Source organism: Bos indicus, chromosome 4, assembly GCF_029378745.1.
Source record: "Bos indicus isolate NIAB-ARS_2022 breed Sahiwal x Tharparkar chromosome 4, NIAB-ARS_B.indTharparkar_mat_pri_1.0, whole genome shotgun sequence".
Lineage (NCBI taxonomy): Eukaryota > Metazoa > Chordata > Mammalia > Artiodactyla > Bovidae > Bos > Bos indicus.
The window spans coordinates 118,794,523-118,813,320 of record NC_091763.1 but is presented as its reverse complement, the minus strand read 5'-3'; the positions used below and the strand labels follow the sequence as shown (position 1 = coordinate 118,813,320).

Genomic DNA, 18,798 nt, shown 5'->3' with positions numbered 1-18,798 from the left:
GAGACAGGGATCAAGACTATCCCCATGGAAAAGAAATGCAAAAAAGCAAAATGGCTGTCTGGGGAGGCCTTACAAATAGCTGTGAAAAGAAGAGAAGCAAAAAGCAAAGGAGAAAAGGAGAGATATAAGCATCTGAATGCAGAGTTCCAAAGAATAGCAAGGAGAGATAAGAAAGCCTTCCTCAGCAATCAATGCAAAGAAATAGAGGAAAACAACAGAATGGGAAAGACTAGAGATCTCTTCAAGAAAATTAGAGATACCAAGGGAACATTTCATGCAAAGATGGGTACAATAAAGGACAGAAATAGTATGGGCCTAATAGAAGCAGAAGATATTAAGAAGACGTGGCAAGAATACACAGAAGAACTGTACAAAAAAGATCTTTACAATCCAGATAATCACGATGGTGTGATCACTGACCTAGAGCCAGACATCCTGAAATGTGAAGTCAAATGGGCCTTAGAAAGCAGCACTACGAACAAAGCTAGTGGAGGTAATGGAATTCCAGTTGAGCTATTTCAAATCCTGAAAGATGATGCTGTGAAAGTGCTGCACTCAATATGCCAGCAAATTTGGAAAACTCAGCAGTGGCCACAGGACTGGATAAGGTCAGTTTTCATTCCAATCCCAAAGAAAGGCAATGCTAAAGAATGCTCAAACTACCACACAATTGCACTCATCTCACACACTGGTAAAGTAATGCTCAAAATTCTCCAAGCCAGGCTTCAGCAATATGTGAACCGTAAACTTCCTGATGTTCAAGCTGGTTTTAGAAAAGGCAGTGGAACCAGAGATCAAATTGCCAACATCCGCTGGATCATGGAAAAAGCAAGAGAGTTCCAGAAAAACATCTATTTCTGTTTTATTGAGTAAGCCAAAGCCTTTGCCTGTGTGGATCACAATAAACTGTGGGAAATTCTGAGAGATGGGAATACCAGGCCACCTGACCTGCCTCTTGAGAAATCTGTATGCAGGTCAGGAAGCAACAGTTAGAATGGACATGGAACAACAGACTGCTTCCAAATAGGAAAAGGAGTACGTCAAGGCTGTATATTGTCACCCTGCTTATTTAACTTCTATGCAAAGTACATCATAAGAAACGCTGAACTGGAAGAAAGACAAGCTGGAATCAAGATTGCCAGGAGAAATATCAATAACCTCAGATATGCAGATGACACCACCCTTATGGCAGAAAGTGAAGAGGAACTAAAAAGCCTCTTGATGAAAGTGAAAGTGGAGAGTGAAAAAGTTGGCTTAAAGCTCAACATTCAGGAAATGAAGATCATGGCATCCAGTCCCATCACTTCATGGCAAATAGATGGGGAAACAGTGGAAACAGTGCCAGACTTTATTTTTCTGGGCTCCAAAATCACTGCAGATGGTGACTGCAGCCATGAAATTAAAAGACGCTTCCTCCTTGGAAGGAAAGTTATGACCAACCTAGATAGCATATTCAAAAGCAGAGACATTACTTTGCCAACAAAGGTCCAGCTAGTCAAGGCTATGGTTTTTCCAGTGGTCATGTATGGATGTGAGAGTCGGACTGTGAAGAAGGCTGAGCGCCGAAGAATTGATGCTTTTGAACTGTGGTGTTGGAGAAGACTCTTGAGAGTCCCTTGGACTGCAAGGAGATCCAACCAGTGCATTCTGAAGGAGATCAGCCCTGGGATTTCTTTGGAAGGAATGATGCTAAAGCTGAAACTCCAGTACTTTGGCCACCTCATGCGAAGAGCTGACTCATTGGAAAAGACTCTGATGCTGGGAGGGATTGGGGGCAGGAGGAGAAGGGGATGACAGAGGATGAGATGGCTGGATGGCATCACTGACTCGATGGACGTGAGTCTGAGTGAACTCCGGGAGTTGGTGATGGACAGGGAGGCCTGGAGTGCTGTGATTCATGGGGTCGCAAAGAGTCGGACACAACTGAGCGACTGAACTGAATCGAACTGAAGACCATTTTAACTTCATGTTTAATTTTGAAGAAACAAACTTATATAGAAAACTATGACTTTAGGAAGAAGAAGAAATCTCCAGATTTGGGAACGCGTTGCTTTTAATGGAAAAGAATATAAATTGTGATTAGAATGCTATAAAAGCAGTACAATTCTCCGAAGGGATAAGCGTCAAATAAGTAATCACTTATAAATTATAAGTTTTACATATTTGTTAATTATGATCTTTGATTTTTCTGTTTCTCAAAAAAACGGAAGGTCAACAAGAGGAAACTCATGGTGAATCATCCCTGTGGCTAATTAACTGGGAGATTCAGAAAGCCAATACTGCTGCTTCTGAAATCCGCTGACCTCTAAATAAAAAGAGTCTTAACATTAGTCTCAACATGCAAGTCATGACTGGCAGACTTGTGCTTAGCACAGAATGATCAACTATTAGCTGAATGATATGTTTAAAAAAACCTAAAGGAAAGATACAATAACTTCAGAGCTCAATCAGATGAAGCAGCTCAACTATGCTGACCCTTAATGAGTTGGTGAGTTCAAAATAAGATGTTATACAACAGAAGCTTTGTCATTTAAGGACCAAAGTAACTTAAATCACTAGTATTCACCTCAGTCGACAGTTTCAAAGCCTCAGCAAATTCAGTGAGCATTCTATAAAAGGATTCTAATGAATACAAAAATAAATTTTCCCAACTCTCAAAAATCTCAGGATAAACTGTTAACTGTCAATACTACGTCTATGATTCATTAAGTGTAGACTGAATTCCACTCAAATACAAAATTATAAAGTATGCTGAAGTTTTACCATGTTAATTAAAAATCTGAAATATATGACCAGGATATTATCAAACAACCTGATTTATAGGCATTCTGTTCCAATTAAATCAATATTCCAAAGCAAGGGGAAAAAAAATTTCCAAGTAGAATTCAAATATGATAAAAGATTTCCTCCAATAAATATTCTGAACTTAATTGGCTTAAATGGACATAGGTGTTTCTATCTGTTTAAAAAAAAAGTTCAAGATGACATTACCACATCCTTGAACTGTTTATTTATTCCCTGTCCAGAGTCTGATTTACAGGCGATAAAATGCAATCACAACCCACACCAGAGCAGGAATCATCTGCTAATGGAACTTTTAGCGAGAAGTGACCAGTGACATGAGGTAATTCTTCCTATACAGGAGTGCTCCTGAGGACCTCGCTGCACTTCATCACAGTAAACAATCACTAACATATGCATTAAAGAAAATTTAAATACATTATGACCCAATAAATATCATAATCAATCAATAGACAATTTTCTTCTCTTAAAGATTTAGTGTTCGGGTACCACACTATTAGTGCTATACTACTACACTCACTTAGATCTGGACAGTTTCTAACATGTTGGTACAAAGTTTAACCATTTGTAGTCAGATATGTTTTAGAAACTAGTGCTCCCTTAAGAATTCCCTTGCAGAAAATTGTACAAGTAAAACCTTTAAAATAAGGAACTAAATTAAGCACCATTCTCCAACAACTATAGTTTTGTTGGTGCTTTTGTCTAAACTTTATTTAATTTCAAGATCTTTATTAAGACCGCATTTATACACACTCCATTTTTAGGACCTGGAATCTGGTTTACAGAGCTGATACATTCCAGAACGAAGGATTAAGAGGGTCTGCTCCCCTCTGGATCTGCAGCTGCACAGCAGATGTGTTCTCAGGGAAGCTCCCACACGAGCAGCGTGACTATGCAGACACACACCCACACACACACACAGATACACACACACACACGTGAGCAGCGTCACTATGCACACACACCCACACTATCACAACAGGGTCACCCTGGCAGAAGGCTGGACACAGAGAGGAGTGGAACAGAGGAGAAACAACCCACACATGTGTGGCCAACTCAGCACGAGTGCCAGGACGGCCAGACACCCACACGCAACAGAACACGCACACACAGTGTCCACACAAAACCCGTACATGAGTGTTCACAGCAGAATTACTCATAAGAGCCAAACCTGAACCTCCATGAAATAATGAACGGATAAACTGTGGTCGTTACTCGCACGATGACATACTAGACAAGAAAGGAAACAAGCATGGATAACACGCACCACGCGGAGGAGCCTGAAAGCGCCACGCCGAGGCAAGGAAGCCAGTCAGAGGGCCGTGTGCCGCGCGACTCGCGCACAGGGAAGTCCAGAACAGGCAAACTGCAGAGACAGAAAGGAGGCCAGTGGTGGCCCAGGACAGCAGGACTGGAGCAGAAGGGGAGTAACTGTTAATGAACATGAGGTTTCCTTTTTTACTATTTCCTTCTGAAATCTTAGTGGTGATGGCTGCACAGCTCAGGGAACGTACTAAAAATCACTGAACTAAACCCCTTAAAAAGGCAGAATTTCACGGAATGTGAACTTCAAGTAAGTCACAAGAGCATCGTCTGCTCTGCAGGCCCCGATTTTTAATTAGGGTGCTTCTCTAACGGGCCACTGAGTCCACGGAGCTCCAGGGGGAGAGAGGAGGTCTGCTGAAGACAGCATGGACTGCATGGAACAGACCGCAAACGCGCTGCATAAAGGAATACAATGATAAAGTTGAACTTTACTGTAGTTCTGACTAACTTTTATAGAAAATTACACCGCAACACTAGTCTCTAAATTACTTCAGGATGACAGAGCTCCTGGGCCGCCCACCTGGACATGCATCCTTGTGCGGAGCTCCTGTTCGGTCTGCCCCCCTGGGCTGTGTGTCCGCCGCCAGGAGAACCGTACCCTCCCTGCGCCCACCTCCCTGACCCCACAGCTGCCTTGCACGCACTGCTCAGCTTCCTCCAGGCTACGCTCTCCTTCAGACGGAGACCCCTCCTCTGTGGCCTTCCCCGCTGTGCTCAGTCAGGACGCCCCAGTGCGCCCCACCGCACTGCCGGAACGACCCCATGGGGCAGAGCCCGGCCCAGCCCAGGGCAGCTCGCCGCATGTCCCTGGAGGGCGCGGCACTTGCTCGTCAGCTCTCTGCAGAGTCTCCCAGGATCCCAAGCCACCCACCGTCTGGTTCTGCATCCATGGTCACTTCACCAAAGACGGCCACCCCCCCTGGGAATGCCAACCCGCCCGTCCACTGTCCTTCTCCAGAACCTCTCTCGTCCCTTGGGGGCCAGGCCTGCTGAGAGGCCGACACAATCCACCTGTAACCCTCCCACCCCCTCCCCCGTAAGCACCCGAAGAACTCATTTCTATCATGCTGCCCCCTAAAACATCACCCAGAACAACCCTGAGGTCCACGACTGAGGGACGGTTCCATAACGCAGTTGTCACAGGACCGAGGACCACTTGGCAATAACAGGAACACAGTCCTGACACCTCAAACCTGAACGGCCCTTGAAAACGGGCTGAGGGAAACGAGCCAACTGCAGAGGCCGCCACTCCAGAGGCCACATGCAGAAGCACACACAGGAGACACACGGCACACCTGCAGAAAAAGGCAGAGAGTCGGCCGGCGTCTGCCTCGTCTCTTTTTGGAGGGGGAGGAGTTAACCCGGGCGATGGAAATGCCCTACGCTCACGGTGGTGACTGTACAACTCTGTGAATGCACTGAAGCCGCTCATCTGTGCTTTTCAACTGGGTGAACTGCATGGCTGGCAAATTCTATCTCAATAAAACCAGGACAAGAAAAAAAAAACAAAAAAAACCAAGAAAAACACCCAGGACACAAAAACGTGCTCACGAGTCCAGTGTCACTTTTCTGTCCTCACACGCGTCTCCAGGAACCCGGGCACCAGCGCCGGGGCTGGGCTGCTGTCCCCGCCACTGGAGACCGCTGTCTTCATGCTTCCACAGGGCCTCCCTAAAACCAGCACACCCGTCACCCCAGCACTTGCTGAGAACAGAGGCTTCATGGTCAGGGCACGGGGAGCCCGCTCCCGCCACGGAGACCCCAGCCTCTGTGTCCCCACTGAGGGAAAGGGCCCAAGAGCACAGAGCCCAGCTGCGCCCACCTGCTCCACCACAGGGAAAGCCGCCGGCTCGGCCACATCGCAGGAGAGCCTAGTTCACTTCTTAAACAGTGAAAGAGGAGGACACTTGGTCAGGGGCTGCAGTCCGCTGCCCTGAGTTTCCGAGTTGCCTCCGGTCATTCCTTTGACCTTCGGAAGATGAACTGACTCCTGTCCCTGTGTTACAATCCAGTCTCTAAAAATGTGGTGGATGGCAGTTAAGCCTCAGGCATTCCTCTCCACCATCTCAAATGGGAAGGAAAAGAACCAGACAGAAGCTGTGCACCTGTGGGCTCTGCCTGGCACATCCGCGGGCCACGCCACGGTCTGATTTCCCCAGCCCCACCACGTGACGGTGCTGGGAGATGCGGCCCCTGGTGCTTAGGTCATGAGGGTGTGGCTCGCATGAACAGCGTTAGCACCCTTACAGAGAAGCCCCACGGAGCTCCCCGGGCCCTTGCGCCATGTGGGGACACAGGAGTTATGTGAAGACACAGGCACCAGTCACGGCCCAGGACGGGGGCTGCACCAAACAGGACACGTGGTGCCCTGAGCCAGAGGCCGGCCCCGGGCTGTGAGAAGTCAGCCTGCGCGGGGGGGTAAGCTGCCCGGACTGCGGAACCGTGCTACAGCAGCCTGCAGACGGGCCAGGGCCGGTCTACTTCAGTGACGACGACCGTCCTGCTCCTGACTTCAATGGGAACATGTGCTTTCAAAGTTGCATCGCTAAATACGAAGTCTCCACCAGGTTATATAATTAAACTTTCCTTTCATCTACAACAAAGGGTAAGCTCTGCCAAGACGGTGCACACCATCCGGTGCTACACTCTGGTCACTGCAGCGCTACCGCAGTATCCTCAAGGGACCACACGTCCAAAGAAACGGCACACGGCCACGGCCCTGCCTCACAGCACTTTCAACACTTCGCAGAACCTTAAAGAATCACTGTCAATGCTAGTTATCAGCAAGAGCAACTGTGACAAGACTTAAAATATTTACACCACCTATGCAAGCAGGTCATAACGGTAAGACTTGTATGAGCAGAATTTTGTAACTATGTTCTCTATTTTCTACGCATGTAAGTTTTTAAAAATTTTTCACCACTGCCACTGTAGCTGCCCAGGTTAACCTCCTCCAGTCCTCTCCCCCTTCTCCTACACCGATAATTTTTAATGTATGTATGCACATAATATAGCAATAAAAGAAAACACTATTCAGGGGTTCGTCAAAATTACGTAAGCAACTCTGAATAGAGGTCCTGAAGGAAGCAGACAGCAGCCACACAGGAGCACACACGTCACCACCCGCGTCGGGACCCACGTTCACACCGAATGTACGTTACCTTTCCGAGCATCCTGCCCAGGAAGTAGTAATGTCTGGCAAAGGCATCGCCCACAAGCATCTGAGCGGCTGGGTTGGGGTACAGAAGCCCTTCGTTAGTGGTCTTAAAGAACCCCTGGTTGGGGTTAAACCCTGACTTCAGTAGTTCGTTTAGAAACTCTCTGAAAATACCACCACCGTCAATGCCGGCTTCGTCCAGGCCGTGCGCATTCAGTAAGTGCACACGGATCCGCTTTTTCAAGTCAGGCTCTGTTAAAAAAGGGGGGTGGGGTGAGGAGAAAATATCTTTTTAAAAAGCAATAAAACAAGTTGGTATTACAGGAAGTTAGGAAAGGGGAGCAAGAATGTTAAAACTATTTTAACGCAAGGCTTAAAAAAACCCAACATTAAGAGGAGACAATGAGCTAGGCTGAGCCGGTCTTCCCGGGACTCCTCCACTCTGCTCAAGAATGGAGCGGGCAGGGGCAGCAGGCGGGTGTTCAGGGGAAAATACGAACCCCGCCCCTCACTGTAACAGACTCAAACACTAGCAGGGGAGCGGGCAGAGTTAGGACCTGAGGAGAATACGGGCCCACAAAGTCGCCAAGGAAGACAAAGAGACAAACAAAGAAGTCGCTGACGCTAACGTCACACAGACATTCTAAAGAAGTGAATGACATGAGAGAGCGCCAGGGGCTGCATCGTCATTTAAAACAACATTTGGCTGAAAAACAGGTAAAGATTTTGGTTATATAATATGCCACAAGATTAAATTAAAAAAAAAAACAACAACACCGCAAAGCTGAAGCCTGCCTGACACGCGAGACACATCTGCACACGGTCCTCGTAAGGACAGCGCGCGGAAGCAGGACCCCAGGCCCCAGACGCACTTGCAGTGAACGCGGCAGTTTCCAGTGTGGGCTTCCAGACACAGGCCATGAAAGACAACTCCGCAAGCCAGAGAGGCCCTGCCCGGCTCAATCCCCGAGCAGGCGTGTCTGACCGCGTAACCCGCGTCCTGCATCGCTTCCCGCTGCACCTGCACCCTTCAGGTACCCGGCACGGAACCCACCGCAGGTCTGCGCCGCGGCCACTGCTCAGGCAGTGTGCAGTCACTCAACACATGTCCGACCCAAAGCATCTCAAGGCACCAGGGGACCTCCAGGAAATAGCCTGGAAAGCGGTTTTGCCAGCGCAGGTTCCACTGAACCTCAACACCACGATATGCAAGAGTCAGCGTTAAGGTCCCAGGACCTGGGGTGTGAGCCTGTGTCCCCTGACCGCCCCTGCACGGAGGCCCGCCCACCCCACCAGGGAGGACAAATGCTGTGCCTGCTGAGCACACAGCCACCTCTGATTCCTACCCCGGGCAGGAACCCACGCCAGGAACCGCACACACACACACCAACCACTTCCAACACTCCAACAATCTCTGGGTAAGAACAGCCCATTCCCTCGTGATGAAGCCAAGGACAGGGACGGTGAACTACTTATCCAAGGACACGCAGCAAGCAGTGTCAGGGCAGGGCTGTAGTTTAACACACACTATTTAAAATCTAACTATACTTAAATGAAGGGCTTTTCACTGATGGCTGAATTCCACAGACATGCTATTTCCATCTATTTTGATCAATTACCAAACATGTTCATTCTCAGAGAGAATTCTAAGCAGGTAACTATGGCTGCAACACCACCTGTACATCCATCCTCTCAATACTCAGCTTTAAGGACAACTATAACCATTCATCACATACAGTATTTCTCAAACTGAATGTCAGCAGTTAGCAGCATTATATTTTGAAAGTTCTAAGTGTAAATAAACGTTTTTTAACTGGGAAATGCTCAACCAAGGCACACTCGTTAACTGCTGGCTCGAATCTTGGCACTGACACTCCAGGCAGGGGAGGAGGGGTCTATCTCAGAGACTTCACAGAAGCCGCCTCTCAGTTCTGGCTGGAGCTGAGGGTCTGTGGCTCCCCAGATCTCACTTCTATAAACAACAGGACACAGCAACACAGTATTTTTTAGAATCAAATCTAGTCTTCTTGCCACTGGATTCAAAAGACAAATTAAAAGCACCCACTTATGGAGGTAAGACTGGCGGGGGGGGGGGGCTAAGTAAATTGACCCTTGAACAATTCAGGAGTCGGGTCCACACAGTTGAGAATCCACGTGTAACTTTTGCCTCTCTTACTGATAACATAAACAGTCAATTAGCACATTTCATATGGTATACAAGCTACATACTGTACTCTTACGATGAAGTAAGCGAGAAAAAGGAAACACGTTATTACAAAAGTCAAAAGCAAGAGAGAATATGTTCACAGCACTGTGCTCATTCGCTGCCAGCTCAAGTGTACATCATCTGCTTCCAAGAGCCGCTACCGGGCTGTCAGCACCTGCGGCAGCACCGTCTACCCGGCACACAGCCCTGCAGACGCTGTGCTACTAACACCTGACATCACGCAATGCACAAACGGGAGGTGTTAGCCGCTCAGTTGTGTCCAACTCTTTGCGACCCTATGGACTGTGGCCTCCTAGGCTCCTTGTCCATGGAATTCTCCAGGCAAGGACTGGAGTGGGTTGCCCTCCTCCAGGGGATAGTCCCGACCCAGGCATCAAACACTGGGTAAAAAACCACTGCAGGCAGATTCTTTATCATCTGAGCCACCAGTTCAGTTCAGTCGCTCAGTCGTGTCCGACTCTTCGCGACCCCATGAATCACAGCACGCCAGGCCTCCCTGTCTATCACCAACTCCCAGAATCCACTCAGACTCATGTCCATCTAGTCAGTGACGCCATCCAGCCATCTCATCCTCTGTCATCCCCTTCTCCTCCTGCCCTCAATCCCTCCCAGCAACAGAGTCTTTTCCAATAAGTCAACTCTTCACATGAGGTGGCCAGAGTACTGGAGTTTCAGCTTCAGCATCATTCCCTCCAAAGAAATCCCAGGGCTGATCTCCTTCAGAATGGACTGGTTGCATCTCCTTGCAGTCCAAGGGACTCTCAAGAGTCTTCTCCAACACCACAGTTCAAAAGCATCAATTCTTCGGTGCTCAGCTTTCTTCACAGTCCAACTCTCACATCCATACATGACTACTGGAAAAACCATAGCCTTGACTAGACGGACCTTTGTTGGCAAAGTAATGTCTCTGCTTTTCAATATGCTATTTAGGTTGGTCATAACTTTCCTTCCAAGGAGGAAGCGTCTTTTAATTTCATGGCTGCAGTCACCATCTGCAGTGATTTTGGAGCCCAGAAAAATAAAGTCAGCCACTGTTTCCATCCACTGTTTCCCCATCTATCTGCCATGAAGTGATGGGACCGGATGCCATGATCTTCGTTTCCTGAATGTTGAGCTTTAAGCCAACTTTTTCACTCTCCACTTTCACTTTCATCAAGAGGCTTTTTAGTTCCTCTTCACTTTCTGCCATAAGGGTGGTGTCATCTGCATATCTGAGGTTATTGATATTTCTCCCGGCAATCTTGATTCCAGCTTGTGTTTCTTCCAGTTCAGCGTTTCTTATGATGTACTTTGCATAGAAGTTAAATAAGCAGGGTGACAATATACAGCCTTGACGTACTCCTTTTCCTATTTGGAACCAGTCTCTTGTTCCATGTCCAGTTCTAACTGTTGCTTCCTGACCTGCACACAGATTTCTCAAGAGGTAGATCAGCTGGTCTGGTATTCCCATCTCTTTCAGAATTTTCCACAGTTTATTATGATCCACAGAGTCAAAGGCTTTGGCATAGTCAATAAAGCAGAAATAGATGTTTTTCTGGAACTCTCTTGCTTTTTCCATGATCCAGCGGATGTTGGCAATTTGATCTCTGGTTCCTCTGCCTTTTCTAAAACCAGCTTGAACATCTGGAAGTTCATGGTTCACATATTGCTGAAGCCTGGCTTGGAGGATTTTGAGCATTACTTTACTAGCGTGTGAGATGAGTGCAATTGTGCGGTAGTTTGAGCATTCTTTGGCATTGCCTTTCTTTGGGATTGGAATGAAAACTGACCTTTTCCAGTCCTGTGGCCACTGCTGAGTTTTCCAAATTTGCTGGCATATTGAGTGCAGCACTTTCACAGCATCATCTTTCAGGATTTGAAAGAGTTCAACTGGAATTCCATCACCTCCACTAGCTTTGGAAAACCACTAGACCATTCAGGTATGACCTAAATCAAATCCCTTATGATTATACAGTGGAAGTGAGAAATAGATTTAAGGGAATGATAGATAGAGTGCCTGATGAACTATGGACGGAGGTTCGTGACACTGTACAGGAGACAGGGATCACGACCATCCCCATGGAAAAGAAATGCAAAAAAGCGAAACGGCTGTCTGAGGAGGCCTTACAAATAGCTGTGAAAAGAAGAGAAGCAAAAAGCAAAGGAAAAAAAGAAAGATATAAGCATCTGAATGCAGAGTTCCAAAGAATAGCAAGAAGAGATAAGAAAGCCTTCCTCAGCAATCAATGCAAATAGAGGAAAACAACAGAATGGGAAAGACCAGAGATCTCTTCAAGAAAATTACAGATACCAAGGGAACATTTCATGCAAAGATGGGCTCGATAAAGGACAAAAATGGTATGGGCCTAACAGAAGCAGAAGATATTAAGAAGAGGTGGCAAGAATACACAGAAGAACTATACAAAAAAGATCTTCACGACCAAGATAATCACGATGGTGTGATCACTCACCTAGAGCCAAACATCCTGGAATGTGAAGTCAAGTGGGCCTTAGAAAGCATCTGAGCCACCAGGGAAGAGCAAATTCTAGGAGACAGTGAGGGACAGGGAAGCCTGGCGTGCTGCAGTCCATGGGATCACAGAGTCAGACGTGACTTAGTGACTGAACAACAATGTGAAAAAGAAATCCCCGTTTGTTTGGGGGTATAATGACTCAGGCGTGATGAAGAAGCATCAGGAACACGCTGTACAGTAGTCTAGCCTGTGCACTAAGGAACGAACGTCGAGGAGTGTTTACAGTGTACACTGTTACGGTCCTGCTCATCGTTCAGGGCTGGTACCACTGTTCCATGTTTTAAAAACCCCTTACCTGTGGTGATAAGGTGATTAGCAGTTTCCTCAATCATGAGAAAGAGACGCAGAGTGTTTGGTAATATAGCTCTTTGAAGGCCAAGTCAAAACAGGAAGAAAGCTAACACGGTATTAATTTTATGGTCAGCATCACTCACTCTATGCTTCTGAAAGCACAGGCTGCCCACTTCACTGCAAGTCCTGCCCAGGACGGTCTGCAGGATGAACACTCGGGTGACAAGGACAACAATGAAGACACTGCAGTCTCTTATACAGACACCGGGTTTTCACAGGAAGGCGCTCACATACACAGCAGCTAACGTGTTACTGGGCGGCGTGACGGATTCTTTACTATGAAGTGGAAATGGCTCATTACAGAAGCCTGCCCCCTCCCGTCTTCAGGCTCATTTAGGCTGGGTGGGGGTGGGGGGAGGAGCAGGAAAAGGGGTGGTCTTGCTGCCCGGGATGGCAGAGGCAGGTGGTGGAGGGCACAGGAGGGGCAGGCCCATTTGGCCTAACTTGACGGAGACACTTCACAGCTTCTGCCCCGACGTTTCTGCTCTTCTCTGAACCCGTCTGTACAGCACCGACCCCGCTCCCACTGTTCGCTGTAGTCTAGGCGCCCGTATCCCAGAAGACCCAGGGCGTGACACAAGTCAGAAGCCGTCCTCAACGAGCAGAAGGCCCTGCTCGGGCGTCTGCCGTGCGTCTCCCGGCTCCACTGCCTCTCTGGCGTCTCTTCCTCATCGTCGGGCCTGGGCTGGAGGCAGTCGTTGCCCAGTCGCTCCCCTCACATGGAGTCCTCTGGCTGCCCAGAGCCTGCTCCGAGGCCCCCCCACGCCTGTCACCACCCCCATCCCTCTCATGCCTTCCCCCACCGGCTCAGCCGGAAGTCCTGTGAAGTCACGTGACGCATCCGGACGCCTCTCCAGCAGGAATGTGTTGCCCCGCTTGGGGGCGTTCTTGGCTCTCTCTCCAGCAAGGATGGCATCTTCCAGGGTATGGTCCTCCCAAGCTCATGTGATGCTCTCTCTGCCGGGTTCTGCTGACGAGCCTCTCCTTGGAGAACCATGTGCACGGAGCCTGGAAGGTCCCCATGGCCCCAGCCTAGAGGTTCTATTAGAGACGTGCTCTGTGAGCCAGCAGACCCTCCTGTACTTTCACGGGGTCTGGCGGCCACGGGCACCGCCCGAGGTCAAAACTCCCGTGAAGGCCGTTCTGAACCACCAGGTGCTTCCTGACGGTAAGGACCAGGCATCGAGAGAACAATCCAGAAAAAGGGCCCTCGGGTCCTGGCCCTCCCACCATCCCACCGAAGGATGGACTGCTGGGGGTGAGTGAGCACAGGCGCACAGGCCCTGCCTCAACACTGGTGCTCTCCTGCCCTCCTTTCTACTAACTGTCCTTTGGGGCGGTCTTTCCCAGAACAGGCACCGCTGTCTGGCTGGAGCCCTGTTCAGGCAGCTGTCCCTTCTTCTCAGTGACCGTCCCGATGGCGCGGGGAGCGCTCTGCTGCCCGTGGGGGCCAGGTGCTGCTTCTCCTGTCCTCATGGCACCTTTAAACCCAGACTGCTTTCTACACTCATAAAGCCATCCTGAATTTTATAAAAATAAATATGTAAACTTAAAATATTATGAAAATAACATATCACAATTGCTTAGTAATTTTTAATTACATCAACGTCACTGGAAATTAAACAGAGTTAGTAAAAGCATGCATAGAAGAAAAAACGTTATTATACATCTGGACTTCGCTTTTTCTCAAATCGTGTCTGCAGGAATGCCTTTCTTATGGTGTCCTGAGCACGCCTTCAATACGAGATAAGGGATGTCACAAGAAGTGCCAAGCTCTTGTGCCTGCATGTAGCTGCCGCCACATCTTCACACATTTCCTTTCCTTTGTCTCCCTTTCCCTGACAGTGGTCCTCACGCTGGATTCCTTGCCTTGCAGGGGTGGTACCCACAGCTGCGGACACAGACCAGACAGCTGGACATCTCCCAGGAGCGTCCCGCCTCTTCCCTGCGCCCAGGGAGTGCACCCAGCGCCATGAGCAGCACTCTCTGGGGCTCACGGGACTGCGCTTGCCATGAGGGAGACACAGGGACGTGCAAGCGGGCACTTTCCACTGGACTCCGTTTGGCACGGGGTGTGCTCAGGCGGAGGTGGGGCTCAGCTTCCGGCTACACTGGGCTCGGGCAGCAGCAAGCAGAGGCGGCCCTGATCGTCCGGGTGGACTGCATGCAGACAGGCGGCTCCCACAGCTCCGACTCCCCCCAGCACCTGGTGCCTGTTTCCATCCCTCCCAGCTTCGGGGGCCCTACAGATGTCCTCTGTCTCCATAAGTTTTGATACACTTTAATTTCTTATAATAGATTTGTGCATATTTTTGGCAACAAGTGATAAAACAGACTAGCATCTACATATATTTCATGCATTCATGACAAATTTTTCTTAATATTTTCAGTATTCTAGGTTGAGTAGTTCATCTGCTGGGAGAAGGCAATGGCACCCCACTCCAGTACTGTTGCCCGGAAAATCCCATGGATGGAGGAGCCTGGTAGGCTGCAGTCCCTGGGGTCGCTAAGAGTTGGGCACGACTGAGCGACTTCACTCTCACTTTTCACTTTCATGCACTGGAGAAGGAAATGGCAACCCACTCCAGTGTTCTTGCCTGGAGAATCCCATGGATGGAGAAGCCTGGTGGGCTGCAGTCCATGGGGCTGCACAGAGTCGGACAGGACTGAAGCGACTTAGTAGTAGTAGTAGTAGTTCATCTGCCAGTGTTTTGAAATTGTCACAAATCTCCAAAAAGTTTGCCAATGTATTTCTTGGGAAAAAAAAAAGAATCTGCCTAAGTGGACCTGCACAGTTCAAACCTGCATTGTTCAAGGGTCAACTGGACATTGATTTTACCCTGTTATCATTTCTTCTTCAGAAAAACAAGGTAACAAATCTTGCCCATTAAACAAAACCAAACCACCACGCAGGAGCAGAGCGTGCTCTCAGGAACGGAGCCCAGCATGGCTCCAGCCACCACCCCACACAGTGGGCCACACGGAGAGCGCCGTGGTGGGAGGCGCCCGCTCCACTCTCTCAGAGCCACGGGCTCCGAGGGCAGGCGCGCTCCCTGCCCACAGTCCACATGGAGAAACACACGTCACCCTGCTCGCCGAGCTCCCAACTGTGAGAGAGACCACCCAGCTGCTCTGAGCTCCACCACGTCAGCTCGCATGTCAAAGGAGGCGAAACCCACAACTCAGAAGACTGTTCTGAGACGACAATGAGATACGAGAGCCCATAAGGAATGGCCACTATTTGCTTCTGTGACTAGATGATATATGGAAAAACCATATTAATTGATTACATGTAAATGACTAGGCAACAAAGCACTTCAAACCAATTTTCCGTAAGTAAATTAAACATACTAAGATGATATTTAATTTTACAATCTGCATAGCAAAATATCAAATATATGGTTTAAAACTTAATTGATAAGGTCAGACTTAAAGAACACTTTAAAGATTTAAAGCACTGTAATATAGATATTATATGATTTTTCCAAATTCTTTAAACTCGGTGAGGCTATCAGCATGCACGACTGAAGAGCTGGCGTGTGGCCAACTTCTGAGTAACTCTCAAGCTTAAGCAGTCATTAGGAATCTGGGGCTTGTGTCTAGGAATATGGGGCTTGTGTCATTGAGCAGTAACGGCATACTTTCCATGAAACAGTTTTAGAGTTAATTGAAAACTGTTGCTAACACACAGTCTCACTTTGGCTGAAGAGCTCAGACATATTCGAGCCCCTGCCGGAAGCCCTGGTTTACCAGCACAGAAGCTGGTCTGCCGTGGACAGCCACACCCTCCCCCGTGACCCCTCACGTGGCACTGGGCTCCTGGTTCCCAAGTCCTGCCTCACGTCCTGCGTCTCAGGAAGCCTCCAGCATCAAGCACACCTCGGCTCCTCCCTGAACACTCTGCCAATCGTGGCCAATTTAACAGCCTGTTACAGCTCGTTTTTCTTGTTTTCAAACACAAGTTCAACAAACATCTACTGAGTGCTAGCTGTGGGGACCCTGGCTTAGACCACGAGGCCCTCAGTGAAGCGGGACACACAGACAGAGGACTGCCAGCACAGCAACACGGACACAGCACAACTACTGTGGCTCGCCTCTAAGGAGCTGCAGGTCCCAAAGGAGGGCGAGCTTTTGCTCTTCCCCAAAATGTGTTAGACTAGGAATCAGGGTATCTGGTTTTTGCCTCGCTTATACAAAAAGCTTTGAAAACATGACGTCCCAGGTGAGAGTACCCTGCACAGTGGAGCACTCAGTCTGCAGTCAGACTGGAGCTCAAAGTCTGCCTCAGTTTGCGATACTTGACGTTAGCGGGCTACAGCATAGATTATGTAACAAGACTAAGTTATGCGAAAAACAAAAATTCTGCACACAAAATCGAGAACAGAGTAAGGGAACAAGTGATTGATGTCAGCCTTCCTCTGCCATTCCTACAAAATGACAAAAACAGCTCTTTATCTGAGAAGAGAGAACATATTCAAAATGAGAGGCTCTGCTTTTCTGGAAGAAACTTAAATTGCTGCCCTAGAACAGGCAACTGCTACCCCACATCTGACAGCCTCGCACCACCTGCACCGATGTAACAGTCATTTCAGGTGACAGCACGGACACCAAATTCTGAAGCTGAACCATCAGCAAGCACACCGGTGACACGAAGACTGTTAGGCTGAGTGCCAGAGATCAACAAAGACAAGAATGTGTCCTTCACCTCTAAGCGCCGTCCAAAGTAACGTCACGATGTACTCCTCTTTTATCTAATACAAGTGCCACTGAAGCACACTTACCTTTTTATCAAGAAATGTGGACTGCAATGGTGTTGAGTATATTTAACTTGGCTTACATTTTATGATATTTACATAGACTGTTATAAACAAAATACAGTCTGTATATGCCTCTCCACCAACATTTTTATAATTAAAGCTTGTCAACTAAATTTTAAAGACATTTTTGGGGGCAGGAAGAGTTTCTTATCTTAAACAAAAACAAAAACAGTATCTCAAAGGCTTCTGTAGCAATAAGTACTTGCCAATCTTAGAATTATTATTTGATAATAGATATGCATTCCCGCAAATCTGACGTAATTTGTTTTAAACAGTCATCACAGAATAAGACGATCAACACTAATTTTTGTAATGATCACCCTTTCCTATACCCCCTCCGCCTCCCCCTGCCATATGAACACATACAGAGAATGATATATACCATTTTCAGGGGAAAGTTTGTCATAAGCATCTTCATAAATATAATTCCTTCTTATTGTGACATTAATTCCATCCAGAAATGGACCATCTCCTTGAACTTCTTGCTTATCTGCATAAATCAATCTCTGAAAGATCTAACAGAGGAGAAATTATAAGCTTACTTGCAAACAACATTTTGTTACAAACACAAGCAGCCAGAAGAAGAAACTGTTAAATAAACCTTAACTCTTTTAATAAATTTTGAGGCATAAACTCTGAGGCAAGCTTTAAAGGCCAAGATACCAAATGTTGATGTTATGCTTATCAATAAAGGTGCAGTATTTATGTAATATTGCTCCTTTTCCCCACTTCACAACAAACTTTTAAAATCTCATGCTGTGGCACATTTTCGGTACTTCCTTCTGGAGACTTCTATAAAACTCCAGGTGGAGCAGGAAGAAGAGCAGCTGAGAGAAGCAGTGCATCGATGCTGGTATCAGTAGGGCGAGCCCCCGGGTGAGAAAAACCCAGCAGCTGGTTTTACGCTAGAAGTCCAGCAGAGGGCGGTCAGGAGCCATGTGACGCCATGTGTGTACGAGTGTGCGAGTGTGTGTGAGGTTTCCTTTTTTACTTTTTACCGGTATAGTTGATTTACAATGTTGTGTTAATGTGCGTGTTTTAATGAAGAAATGTCAATAGTGTCAAATGTTCTGTGAGAAGAGTGGGCAGGCCTAAAAACACCCTCTTGAAGCTGTTTTGTAAGTAGTGAAGTGTGGCAGTTTTCAGAAATTCGCTAAGTAAGTTGGTGAATACAAACAAAACATCTTTCAAGAGGTATTTGGTTGGGTTATGCTTTCATAAACCATGGTCAACTATTACAATCTAGTAAGAAAATACATTATTCAATCACAGGCACCAGCCGGCTTTAGAAAATCTCCCACTGGTGTTACTTTTTCACACTGAACTGGCTGAGTCGATCTGCAAAGAACCAACTGGAAGCATACCTTTACCCGCTCCTCAAACGGAACCACAAAGGGCAGCTGGGTCAGGATGGCGAGCTGCCTCTCCTCAGACACGGACAGCGGCGGAGACTCCAGACCTACTGCAACCAGAGAATGCCCTGTGAGCCCGCCTGTCCCCTCCAGACTCGGGGCTGCGCTCTGCCAGGCCGCACTCACAGACACCCTGGCACAGGGGGCGCTACTGGGGCTGCCGGGGGGGGGGGGGGGGGGGTGGGGGTGGGGG

At 47.9% G+C, this 18,798-nt stretch overlaps 1 protein-coding gene across 2 annotated transcripts in view; it reads right to left on the bottom strand.

Moving 5' to 3' along the window:
- Window positions 1-18,798, bottom strand: part of UBE3C (ubiquitin protein ligase E3C) — a 115,269-nt gene that overhangs the window by 26,728 nt on the left and 69,743 nt on the right. Inside the window, exons 16-18 of one of the 2 annotated variants that reach the window (XM_070788501.1) lie at window positions 18,558-18,652; window positions 17,576-17,708; window positions 7,290-7,537 (exon numbers count right to left, since the gene is read on the bottom strand). In XM_070788501.1, coding sequence (XP_070644602.1) covers window positions 7,290-7,537; window positions 17,576-17,708; window positions 18,558-18,652 — 476 coding nt within the window. Of the gene's footprint in view, window positions 1-7,289; window positions 7,538-17,575; window positions 17,709-18,557; window positions 18,656-18,798 lie in introns of both variants that reach the window. The other variant, XM_070788500.1, reaches the window with a different exon arrangement.